Below are 21,020 nucleotides of genomic sequence, written 5' to 3' on the forward strand. Positions count from 1 at the left end.
CAAGGTTTGACTCCTCTGTTGCATGCACTGCCGTCCTAGTCTACCAGGGATAGCTCCAACGCAAACCAAAATCAATGTCTGCAACTGCACGGTCTTTCAGCACTAAACTCCGCGGTGGTTTGAATTCAGAAATTCCCAAACCGGGAGCCATTATCTGCTAAAACTCATGCCCAAATCACTAGTTTTGATGTAGGACATTGGGAGTTTGACAGGACAAAAATGCAGAGCCGTGTGTCCAGTCCGCTCTTACCCACGTGCAAAACTACAGTGTGTGTGTGTGTGTGTCGAAACTCGACATTGTATTCTGTTACAATAAACGCGTGGGTCGTCTCAATATTCGCATAGCGAAGGGATTAACATAGTTTCTGGCAACGTCTGTTCAAAGATAAATGAAGGGAATTTATTGTGAGATGCTTTATAAAAACTCATAACGGACAAAAACAAAGCTGGTATACGGATAACGCGGGCCTACCTTTTAAGAAGTTGTTTTTAAAGGCATGGACACCTTTAGTAAGTGTCAGAGACCAGTCTTCTCACTTGGTGTATCTCAACTTATGCATAAATAACAAACCTGTGAAAATTTGAACTCAATTGGTAGTTGAAGTTGCGGGAGAATAATGGAAGAAAAAAACACCCTTGTCACACGAAGCTGTGTGCTTTCAGGTGCTTGATTTCGAGACCTCAGCCGAGGTCTTGAAATCAATTCAAATATAAGTGGAAAATTTCTTTCTCGAAAACTACGTTTCAGAGGGAGCCTTTTCTCACGATGTTTTATACTATCAACTGCTCTCCATTGCTTGCTAACATTTTTGAGTAATTATACCAATAGTGTCCAGTGCCTTTAATTGAAGTTGCGTGGCCTATTTTACCGAGCCAAGTACTTCACAAAACCTTTTGTTACAGGGATCGAGCCATCTAATCTTTAAAACACAAACAAGCAAACAAACAAACAAACAAACAAACAAACAAACAAACAAACAAACAAACAAACAAACAAACAAACAAACAAACAAACAAACAAACAAACAAACAAACAAACAAACAAACAAACAAACAAACAAACAAACAAACAAACAAACAAACAAACAAACAAACAAACAAACAAACAAACAAACAAAAAATAGAAAATCCGGACCCCGGCAAAAACATTGCATATGTAGAAGCCGGTTCGTACTTCCCGCGAATGCAAAAGTTTACGTGGTGCGGAACAGCGCCCTCTCGGGGCTGGTGAATTAAGCAAGAGATCAGCTTTTAGCCTTCGTCAATCCCCGTCCATAGTCACCTTTGACCTTGCAGTCATTTCACATAGAGATTCGCAGTCAAACCTTACGCGTTTGAACAACTTTGGTTGACTTTGGCGCTAAATAAATCCCCTCTGATTGATTGATTGATTAATATACATAGACAACAAAATAATATCAAACTTGCACGCTGCTGCATGCACAAACAAACGACCGAAAGTGCAGTGTTGCCCAGCATGCTCACCTCGGACCAATCACAACACAGATATAGAAAGGTTACGTCACATGAAATCACTGAAGAACCAATACCTTAACCTGTGTGTTCATCCTTGCAGATAGACAGGGGACCAGTCTGGGCGCGTCCGACCTGGGCCCAATTTCATTGAGCCGCTAAGCACAACAATTTGCTTAGCATGAAACTTTTGCCTTGATAAAAACAGAATTACCAAGAACCAAATTTCCGCGTGATTTTCAGGATAAGCAAACAACAGCTGAAAAGCCTGTAACAAGCAATATGCAGCAAATGGATATTTGGTTTGTAATCCTGTTTTTGTCAAGGAAGAAATTTCCTGCTAAGCAATTTTTGATGTGCTTTATAGCAACTCTATGAAATTGGGCCCTGATATCTATCAAAATGAAAATAGTGTTATTGGTCATAGTCGCACGTTATACATATGTTATTTTTGGGAATAAACGTCATCTCACCTTTAGACCCAAACTCTGCCATGGACCGATCCGGCCTGTCAATCAAACTGTGCACGTTCACCCATTTGACCAATCACAGCAATGATTGAGGTCGGACAAACTCGGTTATGCGTGCGCGTAAATTTGGCACGCGCGGCAGAATCGTGCAGAATGTCATTTGGAGTGTTCGTACACGTGTCTTGGGTCACGTGTGCGGTGGGCGGAGCTTAGTGGAAAGCCGGAACGGTTTATTACCAGATCTCATGACAATAAGAACGATAACAAAATACGCATAAAAAGGGTTAATGTGTAACTACGCTATATTGACGAAGCAAATTTGGGGCAATTACTCAGTACTCTGTGTTGGCACAGCCTGACATCGAACACTCTGGAATCTATACCATAGCAGCAGACAGAGAGTTTGACAACAAAATATTTCACGTTGGTTTTGGATTGAAATCGCCAGGTAAGAATTGATCATTCTCGGTCCGTTTTGCGGTACTTGGAAGGGCAAGATGTTACTTATGAGTACTCTCAAAATTGTTGTTGTTGTTGTTGTTGTTGTTGTTGTTGTTTTTTTTGCCTGGAATACTCTGCGATATTCTTGGTATACCAATAACTATACTGACTGGTTTCAACAAGCGACTGCTGCTCGAGAGCTCTCATCTCATCTCATATTGGGGTGTCGTGGCCGAGCGGATAAGAGCACCGAACTCAAGCTCTGGTGTTTCTGTTCAGCAGAGTTTGGGTTCGAATCCCGGTCGTGACATTATGTGTCCCTTTATGACCCTTTAGTACATTTGATTCTCTCCACCCAGAGGTAGTCTAAACCAGATTTTTAAAAAGGGCTCTAGTTAAGAGAGTGAGCGGCACTTTTTAGTAAAAGTTGGTAACCCGTCCAATTTTGGGGTGCTGAATCCGAAAATCGGGGATACCAAGCCGAATTTTGAGATTAAAGGTGTCTTATCGTCAAATTAAACAAAAACAATTAAAAATATATATTATTTGTGGAAAACATATCTGTATTTGTAAATCTTTGTCACTGAAAAAAATCATTTAACATTACTTGACCCTGTTTAGGGATAGCTGGATCCAAAAAATAAGTCATTTAAGTCACAGAGTAGTTCAAAATACTTATAGAGTGCGAAAATCAAGCAACATTTTGAAGTGTTTCAGTTTGATGTGACTTAATATATCCCATAAATAACCCAATGTATTTAGAAATAAATAATATGTAGTAATTTGGCTCCCATCCGTGTCCTTATAGAGATATTTCTTTAAAGGAAAATACAGAATTAATAGTACACAACACATTGCAATTCAATTGAATAATGACTTGAGAAAAAAACACCACAAACCATCATGCAGTTAGACTATCAGGAAAACTAATTAATAAGCAAACATATAAAACAATGCCATACAATTTCTATTGGGGAGATACGTTTACATGACATTACAAAAAAATGCCCCAATGGAATCGACTCAAAGCTGATATTTCCAAAATCAAATAGTGTTTTTCCAAAAATTAATCTTGATTCAGATCCGTGAAAAACTACCCTTTGTTTTCTCCCTGTGAGGAATGAATTAATCCAGCAAAGTAAGGAATCGTGGATCCCATAGGAATATCTGAGTTTGTTTACAAAAATATTATGAGAAATACAATCAAACGCTTTACTATAATAAGGCAATGGACACAATTTGGTAACAATTGTTAGTATCGAGCAGTGGGGAGCTGTTGAAAGTATAAAACATTGAGAAACGGCTCCCTCTGGAGTAACAAAAAAAGTATTTTTTTTAGAAAGAGGTGATTCATATACAAATATTAAAGGCTTCAGGCCCGAAGCCTTTTATTAATTAAGCATCTGAAGGCATACAAATTAATTTGTGTAACAAGGGTGTTTTTCTTTCATTATTCTCTTGCAACTTCGATGACTAATTGATTCCAAGTTTTGTTAGGTTTATATTCATAATGTTGGAATACACCAAGTGAGAAACGGGTCTTTGACAATAATAACCAAATGAGTCAAGTGCCATAACAGCGTGGCTCTCCTAAAATGGGCTATGTTCCAGTTAAGAGTGCGCCAGCCGCACTCAGACCTGGGACAATGTTAAAGGTAAATTCTGATGACTCTTGCTCATGATCACAGGTCACTTTCGTTGTGGTGGAGAACATGCAGGTAACCCCAGGCCAAGTCGCCGGTTCACCGGCCGCCTTTCCTCCCACCCAGCAGCATGGTGCGTACCAACAACCCGGATTCGCCGTTAGTGCATCAGGCCATCAGCAACAGCCGCCATCTTTGATGACTTCACCACCACCGCGTCGTGACTACTCTCGGCAAATGATTACTCTAAACTCGATACAGATTGCGAATACTGTGCTGAATGTTAGCTTCGGCATCGCTGAGATCTTTTTGAGGAGTCTCATAGCTTACATCGGTGTTTTAATATGGGCCCCTCTTTGCGTAAGTTTCTGTTTTATATCAATGAGAAATCGTTTGGGGAGGGTAGATGCCCTTTTTTTCCCAGCAGCTTTTCTCTGCTCGTTATCAAGTTGTTATGTTAATGTTTGAATAAGTGCTAAACGTTTCCAATCAATCACAGTGCCTTTATTTTCTTCCTCCATGGTTTAACATAAAATAACGTGTAATTTATTTTTTTTTTTAACGCTGTTTTAGTTTTACCTGCCAGCTGGAATACTCGGATTGTTGTCTGGGAAGATTCAGTCTCAACGAAGATGTTTGGTATGTTATATAGATATCGAGGTAGATTGTTTCTCATAGCTTTATACATGTATACTGATCAAAACAAACAAACAAACAAACAAACAGACAGACAGACAGACAGACAGACAGACAGACAGACAGACAGACAGACAGACAGACAGACAGACAGACAGACAGACAGACAGACAGACAGACAGACAGACAGACATACAGACAGACAGACAGACAGACAGACAGACAGACAGACAGACAGACAGACAGACAGACAGACAGACAGACAGACAGACAGACAGACAAACAGACAGACAGACAGACAGACAGACAGACAGACAGACAAACAAACACACAAACAAACAAACAAACACACAAACACACAAACAAACACCCAAACAAACACCCAAACAAACAAACAAACAAACAAACAAACAAACAAACAACAAACAAACAAACATTCAAACAAACAAACAAACAAACAAACAAACAAACAAACAAACAAACAAACAAACAAACAAACAAACAAACAAACAAACATTCAAACATACAAACAAGCAAACAAACAAACAAACAAACAAACAAACAAACAAACAAACAAACACAAAACCCACACACAAACAAAATAGTAACACCCTTTTGTCTTCTCCTCTTTCGGTAGGCCGTTGGATGCCTGGTCATGTGTATCTTGGCCGCCATTAGTGCCTTTGCAGTCCTCATTGTGGAATGCGTCCAAGCAGCTGTAGGATACAGAGACTTCTATTCTTGTGACCATAACTACGGTTATGATCAATATTACTGCACTAAGGGGATGACGGTATGTACAGACCTTTATCATGGTGCAGCCATCTTGAATTTCTCCCATTGATATCAATGTAACCAAATCGAGGCTGGAAGAATAAAATAGTCTGGTCCCTATTTTCAAAATGTATTTTACCATTCATTATTGTTATTAGTGATATAACAAGTCTATTACACAGTCTGATCTACTTGAAATCTACATACAGTATTGCCTGAAACAGCGCCCTCTTGTTGATTAACCTCCGTTAGATCACGAGTTGTGGACGTAGCCTGAACATCTGACGTCACACTTCGTGAATATTGCCAGAGAGTGGCCTCGAGCCTTTAGGTCAATCCCCGTCCATAATCACCTTTCACTACATTAGTTTTACATGGAGAAAGTGCAGCTGGCAAACGTCACCGCGCACCAATCAAAACACGGATTCAGAAGCTTACGTCACTTCACTATTATCCAATGAAACCGTTGTATCCAATGAAATCACTGGTTTTGAAAAGCACTGTCACATGGAACCAGTCTATGCAACACTCTAAACCACGTTTACTTGCATGTTTTGTACCCAGGCTGCACGCCGTACAGTTTCCAGCCTCTCCGCCTTGGTCGCCCTGCTTGAGTTGGTGGTGTCCATAGTCACATCTGCCTACTGCTGCTTGGTAATCGGCACCGGAACGCAGGCCAAACCAATGACAGTGGTTAGTTGGTTAATTTATTCATGTATTCATATGTATTTTTCAAATAACCAAATATTAAATGATATAAAGTTCGTTATGTTAAATTAACACACCAAATTAATACCACAAGGGAAACTGACTATGTAAATGTTATATGGTTGTATGGCTTCTGACGGGCATCTCGACTCGGAACAAAGATATTGACAAAAATAGGGAGACTGCCAACATGGGGCTAGATATAGCTCAATATTGGTAGATCAACGGCACGTTAATCCGGAGGTAGTTGGTTCGTGTCCCCATGGAGGAAGAAAATGAGATTTTCTTCCTCCATGGTATCCCACACTAGTCAATTTTTTTGTTCAACCCCAAATCAAATTAATTCTTGTTCAAATATACCTAGAACATTCATCTAGTACCATTTTTGATCTACAAATTTCACCAATATGTATGATACAGTCTTAAGTAAATAAGTACAACTTTCATTAAAGACACTGGATACCTTTGGTAATAGGTGCCAAAGACAGGCCTTCTCACTTGGTGTATCTCAACATTATGCACAAAATAACAAATCTGTGAGAGAAGTTTAAGCTCAATCGGTCATCGAAGTTGAGAGATAATAAAGGAAGAAAAAAACTTTGCTTTCAGATGCTTGTTCGAGATCTCGAAATCAAATTCAAATATTTTAGTGAAAAATTACTTCTTTCTCGAAATCTACGTTACTTCAGAGGGAGCCGTTTCTCGCAATGAGTTATAGCTTACTATCAACAGCTCTCCATTGATTGTAACAAGTACATCGTTTTTATGCTCACAGTGATTACTAATTGTGTCCAGTGCCTTTAACGGTAAAAGCTAATTTTGTAACGGTTTGTAACCTGCAGGTTTATACTACTACAACGACAGCTACGCCGATGGGGGCATACAACATCAGCCCACAGCTACCAGCTACGCCAATGGGCGCTTACAATGTCAGCCCACATCCACAATTCGAAGCTCCCCCACAAAATCGTAAGTGTTATGCAGTAGCCGTCACCAAGCCGTAAACACAGCCACGATGACCTTTATGGGAGACTTTTGGGACGCTTGATGGCAGCAGACTTACCATAATATCTGCTACAATGAAAACTTTAGGGCAATAGTTGGAGGAGGCAGTTTCTCTTTTCTGCTACCAAAATGCCTTTGTTAAGAAAAAGTACAAGTTGACGAGACAGCGCCCTTGCGCCAGAGGCCACAGAAATAACAAGTTTTGTTGCAAATGTTTATTTACACACACAAAACTCAGTGGAAGGGTGGTAACATGTTAACTAATTGCTCCATTTAACTTAAACTTTTATTTGCTTTTGATTTCTGTCACACCAGTATTGATTTTTTTTTTGATTTTTTTACAGAGTTTACTCCTTACCCTGGAGTCATGCCCGCCGCTGGGGGCGCTGCAGGTGGAGACAACACAGTTCAGCTACCACCACCGAGCTACAGCCAAACTGACCTTCCAAACAAGAACTAAAGTCGCCGCCCAACTTCGAATGTCTCTTGGAATCAAAGAGTTTGCTTTACAATTCATTTGCCCTTTTTTTTAGTCATTAGTCGTTTTCTTTCTTTTTTGAAGTGAAAAAAAGGCTTGTCCTCTGAGTTGTGACAGAAGTTAAAGACACTGGACACTATTGGTAATTGTCAATGACTAGCCTTCACAGTTGGTGTATCTCAACATTATGCATAAAATAACAAACCTGTGAATTTTTGAGCTCAATCGGTAGTCGAAGTTACGAGATAACAATGAAAGAAAAAAAACACCCTTGTTACACGAAGTTGTGTGCGTTTAGATGGTTGATTTCGAGACCTCAAATTCTAAATCTGAGGTGACTGATTGAGCCTAAATATTCACAGGTTTGTTATTTCATATACAAGTTGTGATACACGAAGTGTAGGCCTTGGACAATACGGTTTACCGAAAGTGTCCAATGGCTTTAAAGAAGGAGGTTTTATTGATGAAAACGCGCATGGGCGTTGGGTCTATGCTTTCTGCTGCCACACTGGGACTCAAGGAAGACGGTGTGGCATTTCTGATCGCAAAAGAAAATGTGTTCCAGATTCTGTAAAGTGTCCGGTTCATGAATGTTTCTGAAGTGCTGTTTTATATTATTAAGGCTACTTTTAAAGCTATTGGACACTTTCGGTAAACAGTATTTTCCAAAGGCCCACACTTCCTGTATCACAACTTCTAAAAAATAAAAAATCTGTGAAAATTTAGGCTCAATCGGTCATCGGAGTCGGGAGAAAATAACGGGAAAACCAACCCTTGCTTCCGCACGTTCGCCGTGTCATCATGACATGAATTGATATTGTTTTACTGTTTTCTCAAAAAGTAAAGCGTTTCATGAAATAATATTTCAAGAGAAGTCTTTCACCACATACCTTCTGTAAACCCTGTAAGTTATTTGTAAATCTGTGGCCTTTTTGTTTCTGTACCGAAAGGTTTCAATGGTTTTAATATGGTATACAATTGTAAAAAAAGGTGTCAAATGCGTCTCTTTTCGGCGCCATACAGTCTTTATCAAATGCTATAAGGGGTAGGACTACAATAGGCCATAGAGTGAGCTTGCAGTGTTACTTGTTCATTCACTCATTAATTCATTAGTGGTTTATTCTTCAAAAAAGAAGTTTCCCGTGTGGCGACCAAGGGTCGCAAAATGTACAAAGACAGTTTAAAAAGAAGAAGAAAACAAAAAATAAACAATTGAAACATTGAAACATTGAAATTAGTTTAGGAGAGAAAATAATTATTTACAATAAATAAAACAATTTATTTTTTTTAATTATTGAGCTTGAAGATACTTTACTAAAATATGTTTTACATGATTGTATTTTATCAGAAGATAATTATTTACAAAATAAATGACATGGCATAAAATTCAGAAGAGTCTTTAATTAAAATCTGAAAAGGAAGTTAGTTGTAGCAAACTTCTTTACCCGATTTTCTATAGATAAATGCACGCCTCAAATTACACAGTTTTAAATTTTACCCTTGAATTTGTCCTTTTTGGTCCACATTTTGAGTGCAATCATGGCCCATGCAGAAAATTAATTAGCACCTTTCAAGCCCAGTTCATTCTCGCAAAGGGATTATTGCGTCACCAAACTTCGCGCATCTAAATGCTCGTTATTATTCTACACACTAAACTTTTTCTAGAAATGATGTCATAATTATTATAGAATGCAATTGGCATTTTGTTTCATGATTCATTTATTCCATCAATGTCAGGTTTAATAAAGAGAGAACGCATCAATGTTTAATAATTGCATGTAATCTTTTGTACACCATGCTATCTTCGTTTTACACAATCCATACTGGGGTCTGGAAGGGGAAAACGCTTTGATGACATTTCTTTTCTTTTTTTACCCGCCAACAAAGATTTATGTCCGTAGCTGGTTTAAAATAACTAACAAACAATAAACTTGAACAGCATGTATCCAGACTGAGCTCATTTTCATGAAACCGCTTTCAGAATCCAATTTAAAGTTAAACAATTAATTTGAAAAGGCAAATAATGGGACACAGTTAATATTAATTGACGTCATAGGCCCTAGTGGTTTTCTTATAGCCCTTTTTACACTCAGCTCAGCTTCATGAAACCGCTTTCATAATACAATTTAAGTTAAACAATTAGTTTGAAAAGGCAAATAATGGGATACAGTTAATATTAATTGACGTCATAGGCCCTAGTGGTTTTCTTATAGCCCTTTTTACACTCAGCTCAGCTTCATGAAACCGCTTTCATAATACAATTTAAGTTAAACAATTAGTTTGAAAAGGCAAATAATGGGATACAGTTAATATTAATTGACGTCATAGGCCCTAGTGGTTTTCTTATAGCCCTTTTTACACTCAGCTCAGCTTCATGAAACCGCTTTCATAATACAATTTAAGTTAAACAATTAGTTTGAAAAGGCAAATAATGGGACACAGTTAATATTAATTGACGTCATAGGCCCTAGTGGTTTTCTTATAGCACTTTTTACACTCAGCTCAGCTTCATGAAACCGCTTTCATAATACAATTTAAGTTAAACAATTAGTTTGAAAAGGCAAATAATGGGACACAGTTAATATTAATTGACGTATAGGCCCTAGTGGTTTTCTTATTACACTCAGCAGAAACTACACTGGGCTCAGTTTCATGAAACTACTTTCAGGTAAAAATATTAACAAACAAATATTGAAAAGGTAATTCAAGGGATACCAGTCAAGAACAATTACTCTCGGTTTTTGGCTGGTGACCCATTTTTGCAAGGCAAAAATGTTGCAGATTTGTAATTATTTTGCAGATAATATATGCCGTTTCCGAACGGGTGGCCTACGGCTGTGGCTGTGGCCGGATCACCATTATTACTACGCGTTGGAAGTAGGCTTGCCTTAGCAACACCCTTAGGAACAGACACAGCCACAGCCGCCTGAGTGCGGATAAGGCCCAATCAAAAATGAGATTAAACTCTGTGATAAAATCCGGGTCGGATAGATTTCCTGTACGCACTAATGATGCCAATTGTTCGCACATTTCTTTGATAAATTTGTTTTGCTGGGTAAACTTATTATAGTATTTTAAATCCTTGTGTTCTTTGTACAGGTACTTCGTAGGAATGTATCTGCTTTATTTATGAAACCTCAACATTACATTAGCCAAATTTACAAGCTAATTATTCCACGCATTTCATTCAAACCAAGAAATGAATCGCAATTAATTCAGAGGTATTACGTTGGTGTTTTTTCTTTCGAAAGCATCAAACACCTGCCTCCATTAAAGACAGTGGACACTATTGGTAATTGTCAAAGACCATTCTTCTCACTTGGTGTATCTCAGCATATGCACAACATAACAAACCTGTAAAAATTTGAACTCAATTGGTCGTCGAAGTTGCAAGATAATAATGGAAGAAAAAACACCCTTTTCACACAAAGTTGTGTGCTTTTAGATGCTTGATTTCGAGACCTTCAATTTCGTGGAAAATTACTTCTTTCTCGAAAACTACTTCGCTTCAGAGGGAGTCGTTTCTCACAATGTTTTATACTATCAAACTCTTCCCATTACTCGTTACCAAGTGAGGTTTTACGGCGACAATTTTTTTGAGTAATTACCAATAGTGTCCACTGCCTTTAACTTTAATATACTTAGAACCTCTGGAATATGTAGCAAATTTAATCCAGAGTATCTAATAATGATAACTACTTGATAGTATAAAAGATATAATATTTAGCATTCTGTATTTTGAATTCGTCCATTTATCTCAACTAACAAAAAAAAGCTTTCCTTGAGTCTGTGGCAAATATAATCTTGAGTTTTCAATACTTACTACTTCTAAATAATATCACTGATATTAAACATATTTTTGACATTCTTTGTTTGGGCTCGCCCTTTTGTCTCGATTAACAAATTATTAAAGCTTCCCTTGGATTTGTAGATAATATGACCAATAGTATCCACTACTCTAAATGATACCATTGATATATGCGACTGTATAGTATTTAGCATTCTTTAATACAGTTTACCCACTAATCTTAATCAACAAAATTGAATCTGTAGAAAATATAAACAAAAGTGTCCAATACTTATTACTACTTATGTATCAGACCACTGATATTGATAATATAAAAAACAATATAGTATTTAGCATTTTTTTATTTGAGTTCGCCCACTTAGCTTGCTCAACAAACGATTCAGCTTCCCGTGAATCTGTAGAAAACATAACCAAGAGGATCCAATACTTAGGCTGTTACTACTATAAAAAACACCACCTTGATAATATGAAAAATACATGCTAAGCATTCTTTATTTAAGTTCGCCCATTTGTCTTAATCAACAACTGTTATAGCTTCCCTTGAATCTGTGTAGAAAATTTGATCACGAGTGTCTATTATTACTACATCTAAATGATGCCATGGTATTGATATTATACAAACAATATAGTATAGCATTCTATTTTTGAGTTCGCCTATTTATCTCAACTATCAATATGGCTTCCCTTGAATCTACATGGAAAATATAATCCAGAGTGTTCAATACTACTTCTATCCTAAATAATACCACTTATATTAAATATATAATAGTTATATAGTATTTAGCATTCTAGATTGGGTTTCGCCCATTTATCTTATAACTAACAATAACTTCGCTTACATCTGAGAAAAATATAATCCAGAGTGTCCAATACTTATTATTACTTAATATACTTATTACTACTTAATAATATAGTATGCAATATTTGAGTTTGCCCATTTATCTTAATAGACAAATAATATAGCTTCCCTTTAAACAGTGGGAAATTTAACAAAGTGTACAATACTTATTACTAATTCTAAATTATACCAAAACTATAAAGAATTATTATTTTGCGTCCTCACCCATCTATCGTAATCGAGACGTTCTAATAGTTTCATTGAATCATAGAAAATATAATTAATATTACCGTGGAATCCGAACCTAGAGATGTTTAAAATCCAAACGCGCGCTAACTGTCTGTCACACACAGACTGTCTGCCACGCTTGACATTAATTTCAGCTTTCACACTGTAGGTTAAAGTTGTGGCAAAGCGCGTCTTCATACACTAATTTTATATTTAATGCCTTATTGAGACTAAGAACAAAATAGAATTAGGAAAACAAAGGGTTTCCGTATGAAAATTCTAAAGACAGAATTGTTCCGTCTGAAGGAATTTTGAATGCATGGGGGGGTGAAGCTTCTGACAAGAGCTAATCCAACGATCACTCACCCTCTCGTGGTGACGTCATGCATCTCGGGTCAGCCCCCAAGTGGCAATATATAAATTAGAATGTGTGCGTCGCCAAAATGTCACATAACACAGGGGCTTTCATTGGTCCCCGAATTGGTATTCACCCTGGGAGTTCAATGGGGCGGAGTTGATTAGGGCAGCGAGTTTTACCTATCAGTGCATTCAACTCACTGCCTTGTGTTTGTGGATGGTACCTGGGCGGTTACTTGGAAGAACGATTCTTTGACAATTCAAGGGAGGAGAAATAGGAAAAACAAGAACTTATTGTAACTCCGCAAAAAGGGTATAAGATTAACGATGATACTTGATTAAAGCACGAATACGACATGTGCTTTTGGCTGATAAGTTTTGCTTGAGCAAAATAGTGTTGGCTTGTTAATAGCAAACTGTGTGGACAGCATCTCAATGCCTTGGGGCAGCTTTCATGTGTTTTCTTCTTTCGTTCAAATGAATGCATATTGTGCTTACCGTGTGATTTCAGGTAATAATAGCGCTGCTGCTCAAGTTTGGCAAAAGTCATATAACATTCTGGGGCCTACTGTTAGCATTAAATGAGTCACATCCGATACACAATGTGCAAGCTGTGCGCTCAATTTTCTTGCTTCTTCTGTGAGAGAGCCTTGCACTTAAGGAAATTTGCTTGCTTATCTAAACAGGAACATTTTAAAAAAATTGAAGCAGTTCTTCAAAAGTTGGCGGTGGTGTATAAAGAACGGAACCCCTAATTAGCATATCCAGGGACATTGCAACTGCCCTAAATTCATCAGTCTGCAGACCACAATCAGTCAAAACTAAGAACTCCAAGGAAGAAACAGGACTTATCTGGTTTCCCTTCGTACCACGTAGATTATTTCCATTGAGAAAAACCCGCTTTATGCTCCCTGCAGCAGCCACAGTGGACAGAAGTGGGTTTAAATCATCGCTCTGTAGAGAACACTTCAACAGATGCAGGTTCGTCAAGGATGAAACTGGATTTATCTGGTCCCCCTTAATACCGTGAAGATCATTGTTGTGTAAAACAAGTTTCGTTACACTACCCGCACCAGGCACGATGGAAAAAACTGACCCATAATCATCACTATGTATACCACACGCGTAAAGTATCAATTCATTCAAGGAAGAAACAGGAGCTATCTCGTCCCCCTTAAGACCATGGAGATCGTTATCCTTTAGAACAAGTGTCGTTACACTACCTGCAGCAGCCATGATGGAGAAAACTGACCCAATATCATCACTCCGTATACCGGACGCGTATAGATGCAATTCCTTCAAGGAAGAAACTGGAGTTATCTGGTCCCCGTCAATACCATGGAGATCGTTATCCTTAAAAACAAGTCTCGTTACACTACCTGCAGCAGCCACGATGGAGAAAACTGACCCAATATCATCACTCTGTATATCACACTTCACTAGTTGCAATTCCTTCAAGGAAGAAACAGGACTTATCTGGTCCCCCTTAATACCATGGAGATCGTTATCATGTAGAACAAGTGTCGTTACACTACCTGCAGCAGCCATGATGGAGAAAACTGACCCAATATCATCACTCCGTATACCGGACGTGTATAGATGCAATTCCTTCAAGGAAGAAACTGGAGTTATCTGGTCCCCGTCAATACCATGGAGATCGTTATCCTTAAAAACAAGTCTCGTTACACTACCTGCAGCAGCCACGATGGAGAAAACTGACCCAATATCATCACTCTGTATACCACACGCGTATAGATGCAATTTATTCAAGGAAGAAACTGGAGTAATCTGGTCCCCCTTAATACCATGGAGATCGTTATCCTCTAGAACAAGTGCCGTTACACTACCTGCAGCAGCCACGATGGAGAAAACTGACCCAATATCATCACTCTGTATATCACACTTCACTAGTTGCAATTCCTTCAAGGAAGAAACAGGAGTTATCTGGTCCTCCTTAATACCATGGAGATCGTTATCCTTAAAAACAAGTTCCGTTACACTACCTGCAGCAGCCACGATGGAGAAAACTGGCCCAATATCATCACTCTTTATACCACACGAGTAGAGACGCAATTCCTTCAAGGAAGAAACTGGAATTATCTGGTCCCCGTCAATACCATGGAGATCGTTATCCTTAAAAACAAGTCTCGTTACACTACCTGCAGCAGCCACGATGGAGAAAACTGACCCAATATCATCACTCTGTATACCACACGCGTATAGATGCAATTTATTCAAGGAAGAAACTGGAGTAATCTGATCCCCCTTAATACCATGGAGATCGTTATCATTTAGAACAAGTGTCGTTACACTACCTGCAGCAGCCACGATGGAGAAAACTGACCCAATATCATCACTCTGTATACCACACGCATATAGATGCAATTCCTTCAAGGAAGAAACAGGACTCATCTGGTCCCCCTTAATACCATGGAGATCGTTATCATGTAGAACAAGTGTCGTTAAACTACCTGCAGCAGCCACGATGGAGAAAACTGGCCCAATATCATCACTCTGTATACCACTCGCGTTCAAATGCAATTCATTCAAGGAAGAAACAGGAGTTATCTGGTCCCCCTTAATACCATGGAGATCGTTATCATTTAGAACAAGTGTCGTTACACTACCTGCAGCAGCCATGATGGAGAAAACTGACCCAATATCATCACTCCGTATACCGGACGCGTATAGATGCAATTCCTTCAAGGAAGAAACTGGAGTTATCTGGTCCCCGTCAATACCATGGAGATCGTTATCCTTAAAAACAAGTCTCGTTACACTACCTGCAGCAGCCACGATGGAGAAAACTGACCCAATATCATCACTCTGTATACCACACGCATATAGATGCAATTCCTTCAAGGAAGAAACAGGACTCATCTGGTCCCCCTTAATACCATGGAGATCGTTATCATGTAGAACAAGTGTCGTTACACTACCTGCAGCAGCCACGATGGAGAAAACTGGCCCAATATCATCACTCTGTATACCACTCGCGTTCAAATGCAATTCATTCAAGGAAGAAACAGGAGTTATCTGGTCCTCCTTAATACCATGGAGATCGTTATCCTTAAAAACAAGTCTCGTTACACTACCTGCAGCAGCCACGATGGAGAAAACTGACCCAATATCATCACTCTGTATACCACACGCATATAGATGCAATTCCTTCAAAGAAGAAACAGGAGTTATCTGGTCCTCCTTAATACCATGGAGATCGTTATCCTTAAAAACAAGTTCCGTTACACTACCTGCAGCAGCCACGATGGAGAAAACTGGCCCAATATCATCACTCTTTATACCACACGAGTAGAGACGCAATTCCTTCAAGGAAGAAACAGCAGTAATCTGGTCCCCCTCAATACCATGGAGATCGTTTTTCTCTAGAACAAGTCTCGTTACACTACCTGCAGCAGCCACGATGGAGAAAACTGACCCAATATCATCACTCTGTATACCACACGAGTGTAGATGCAATTCCTTCAAGAAAGAAACATGAGCTATCTCGTCCCCTTTAATACCATGGAGATCGTTATCCTTTAGAACAAGTCTCCTTACACTCCCTACAACACCAACGATGGAGAAAACTGACCCAATATCATCACTCTTTAAACCACACGCGTACAGATGCAGTTCATTCAAGGAAGGAACTGGAGTTATGTGGTCCCCCTTAATACCATGGAGATCGTTATCCTTAAAAACAAGTCTCGTTACACTACCTGCAGCAGCCACGATGGAGAAAACTGACCCAATATCATCACTCTGTATACCACACGCATATAGATGCAATTCCTTCAAAGAAGAAACAGGAGTTATCTGGTCCTCCTTAATACCATGGAGATCGTTATCCTTAAAAACAAGTTCCGTTACACTACCTGCAGCAGCCACGATGGAGAAAACTGGCCCAATATCATCACTCTTTATACCACACGAGTAGAGACGCAATTCCTTCAAGGAAGAAACAGCAGTAATCTGGTCCCCCTCAATACCATGGAGATCGTTTTTCTCTAGAACAAGTCTCGTTACACTACCTGCAGTAGCCACGATGGAGAAAACTGACCCAATATCATCACTCTGTATACCACACGAGTGTAGATGCAATACCTTCAAGGAAGAAACATGAGCTATCTCGTCCCCTTTAATACCATGGAGATCGTTATCCTTTAGAACAAGTCTCCTTACACTCCCTACAACACCCACGATGGAGAAAACTGACCCAATATCATCACTCTGTATACCACACGAGTACAGATGCAATTCCTTCAAGGAAGAAACAGGAGTGATCTGGTCCCCCTTAATACCATGGAGATCGTTATCCTTTAGAGCAAGTGTCGTTACACTACCAGCAGCAGCCAAGATGGAGAAAACTGGCCCAATATCATCCTTCGTCAGCGCACATCCTTCTAGAATCAAAACCTCTAAGGAAGAAATGTGAGGTATATCGTGTGATTTCAAACCGTGCAAGTTGTTTCCCACCAAGCACACTTTCTTCAACTTGGAAGTTGATTGAAATAACTTAAAAAGTTGAGGGACAGAGACACAGCTTAACTGACAATCTCTTAACGTGAGTGATGTTACAAATGCAGAAATGTTTTTGAGTTGTTGAATCTTGTCGTTCATGTTGACTCCAAATACTTCTAATGATAAATCACACCTTGTTCTAGCCATTATTTGTTCTAGGAGATCTAAATCGGTTTTTCCTTGACACGCTATCGTTATATCTGAAACATGATGAAGACTAGATCGTTCCGGTAGGTTTTGAATGAAATAATGTGCAGCCAAGAGGTCTTCTCCTTTCAACTCATATGGGAATCTCACCCACTCATCCATCGCGAGGGTTTTTACAGTCGAACCAAGCTTGGCTTCAAACAAAGCCAGCATCATTGTCCTATGTAAACAGATGTACCTCTCACATTCAACATGAGTGTTTTTGTTGTAAACTGAAAGGTGCTTTCTGGTCAGTCCTATAACATATTCTGCAGCTTTTCGATTTCTCCCGCTGCAGAAACGGAGTAAGTATCCAATTCTGTTTACGTCACCTTCTAACATTCTTGACATGTACGTATTGAATTTATCAGGATTTGACTCTACCATGTCAGACAGGTAAACGGAACAACAATACTCCATGATTACCGTGTGGTAGAACTTGACTCGTTTAACCCTTTCTATACCGTGCATGAACTGCATTCGGGTCAGCAAGCCGACTTCACAACCCTTATTGACAAGTTCCTCTGAATCAAACTCTGAAACTGCGAAGGAATTTTGTTTTTGGCCTTTTGACGTCGAACATTCAAGTGCAACCTGCCCAAGTTTGGCAATCAGCTCATTAAACTTCTCTTCAGTTATTTTCCCGGAGGGATTGGATGAGCAATCTTTGCTCATCTTTTGCTGATAGAATATTTTGATTGTGTTATGAAGCAGTTCTGTAACCCTGTCAGGTAGTCGACTTTCGGCCTGTGTTAATGACGAACACATCAGCCAAAGAAACAGAGGAATCTCTCCTAAACTGCGCAGTGTTTCAGATTTGTTTATTTCAGAAAGAACATGAGCATGGTGTTGTGAATCATAGTTACTGAAGTATTTACTGATATACTTTTCCTTATTATTGTCATCGAATCCAACGATATTTATTCTTGTGAAATCTGGATTACAATTCAGTAACTTAAGCGCCGTAGACTGACGACTTGTTACAATTACCTTACAGCGTTTGAGCGACTTGAATGAGAGGATGTTGCAAACACTGAAGTCTTCGTTTGCATTTTGTAGTCTCTCGAATGAGATTTCATCTGCTCCATCAAGAAGGATGAGAACTTTCTGTGGGTTTTGTGTCATATAATTTTCAAAACTCTTCTTTCCAAATTCGTTTTGTGGCATTATTTGAGAAGATATTTCATCCATAATGTTGAACCTGACCTCCATTTTGTTTATTTCCAACAACAATACAAGCTTATACTTTGACATAGGCGACTCTTGTTTTGGGTGAGTCGAGTGAGTATCACCCTGTAACACAGCCCAGTCGTGAGCTATCTTTTTTAGAAGCGTTGATTTACCATACCCACTTTCAGCAGTGATTAAGATTCTGTTCTTATCCAAGCTTATCATGTCTCCGTATGACTTGAGGGGAATTTTCTTATACTCTGTTTGGATTTTATCGGTCTCGTGTTCGCCTTTAATGTCAATGTGTAATGTGTGATCTGTTTCATGCTTTCCTTTAACTAAACCCGACTGCAATATAAGTGGCTTATCAGGTTGGTTTGTTTCTTGCAAAAGTTCTAAACTTACATAGAGTTGATCCATATCAACAGCCATATCCTTATGTGCAGGGTGTGTGTTCACTTTCAGCGTCTCCTTGTAATGACTCACCAAAGTTTCAACCATCGCTTTGGAGGGCAGCTCCATCTCACCTGTGAAAAGTATTAAGCAACTCTGAGTTAAAAAATATTGGTGTGGAACATGAACCTGTATACGACCTCCGGCACTCTCTCAAGACCTCAATCTAGATCTTACACGCTGGTGGTCTCAATATTTTGTAAACATCTGAGTTCAGGGTGCCAGTCAGAAGCCATACACTAAAAAAAACTCCCGGGTCAAAATTGACCCGGATTTGGGTCCCAGGGGGCCCTACCCATTTCTGGGTCAGTTTGACCCGGAATCCAAGTCAAATTCCCCGCTTTTAACCAAATTTCTGGTCACAATGACACGGATTCCGGGTCATATTGCCACGGATTCCGGGTCAAACAGACCCAGAAATGGGTCTGGCCCCCTGGGACCCAAGTCCGGGTCATTTCTGACTCGAGAGTTTTTGAAGTGTAGGCCTACAGCCTGTGCCGCGAAGCCAGGGATTTTACAATACAACCTTATGAACCGCCAGCAAAGGGATCACATTAAGGGGATAGGACTTTTTATGCCAACTTTTAAGTATTAAACCAAAAGGAAAACTTACCAGTCAAAGTTTTTAGAATAAGGCATACCTAATTTTTTGAGAATGTCAGTACGGCCGATTTCTTTAAGCGCCTCTTTCAATCCATCTTCAGCCGCCTCTGGGTCATGTCTGCACCAATCCAGAAGCATCCGGAAGACTTGTTGATTGAGGTCATTTGGATAAGCGACTGGATATGTGTCAATCTTTGCAGCTGTAATACCCAAAGAAGTGCCGAGTCGCTTCCAATCTTGTCCAATATGCTCAGCTATGTCTCTTAACTTCTTCTCACCAATACCTGATGCATCGGTTATTGACTGGTGTTCCTTTAGTTGCTTGCAGTGAACTTCGTCTACCTTACTTGCTCCTTGGGATGTGTTTGCATAACCTTAACGGAGAAAAACAACCAGAAATTTTGTTTTAATTCAATCCTATCAATAAAACAATATACCTGGTCTGCATTTTTGTCGATAAAGTTTCGCTTACTTAATTCGAATTGAAGGAACGATGTCGCTGACAATTTTCACTAGTAGAGTTAAGCCAAGGGGCAACGACACTATGTTCCCTTGAGACAAACAGGAGCAGCAACAAGGTGTGATTTTACTTACCTGGTAACATTTGGACAATGTCAGCACGGCCAAGGTTGACAAGCGTCTCTATCAACCCGTCTTCAGCCTCTTTTTGGCATGTTTGCTTCCTGACCCAATCACGCAGCATTTGATAGATCTGCTCTTTGACGTCATTTGGGTGGTCAATTGGATATGTGTCAATCTGTGCAGCTTTAATGCCCAAAGAAGTGCCGAGTTGCTTCCAATCTTTCCCAATATTCTCAGCTACGACTCCTAACATCTCATTAATACCTGATCCATCGGATGTTGACTGATGTTCCGGTGACTGCCTGTTGCTACCTGCTCTTGGGGAGTGGGGTACATAACCTACAAGAAGAATAACAATCACACAAAGTATGACAAAGTATTGCATGTATAATATATCACCTTAATCAGAAGGTTTGTCTGCAAAGGCAAGTGCCAAATCAGTACGTTCTAGCATTAATTTGGCCCAAGTCTATTGTTTATCTCTAGATTCCCCCCAAAAACAAATACAGCCAACCTGCATTTGATAGATCTGCTCTTTGACGTCATTTGGGTGGTCAATTGGATATGTGTCAATCTGTGCAGCTTTAATGCCCAAAGAAGTGCCGAGTTGCTTCCAATCTTTCCCAAAATTCTAAGCTACGACTCC

The 21,020-nt window shown here is 39.3% G+C and overlaps 1 protein-coding gene across 1 annotated transcript; it reads left to right on the forward strand.

Annotated features, from left to right (window-relative positions):
* The first annotated feature begins 4,096 nt into the window (after nt 1-4,096).
* Nucleotides 4,097-7,809, forward strand: LOC117302609. The gene is made up of 6 exons (XM_033786586.1): nt 4,097-4,387; nt 4,601-4,666; nt 5,301-5,456; nt 6,002-6,130; nt 6,988-7,114; nt 7,495-7,809. The coding sequence occupies exons 1-6, from the start codon at nt 4,097-4,099 to the stop codon at nt 7,608-7,610; spliced, it is 885 nt and encodes a 294-aa protein (XP_033642477.1). The 3' UTR covers nt 7,611-7,809.
* The last annotated feature ends 13,211 nt before the right edge of the window (nt 7,810-21,020 follow it).

This window comes from Asterias rubens, chromosome 18, assembly GCF_902459465.1.
Source record: "Asterias rubens chromosome 18, eAstRub1.3, whole genome shotgun sequence".
Lineage (NCBI taxonomy): Eukaryota > Metazoa > Echinodermata > Asteroidea > Forcipulatida > Asteriidae > Asterias > Asterias rubens.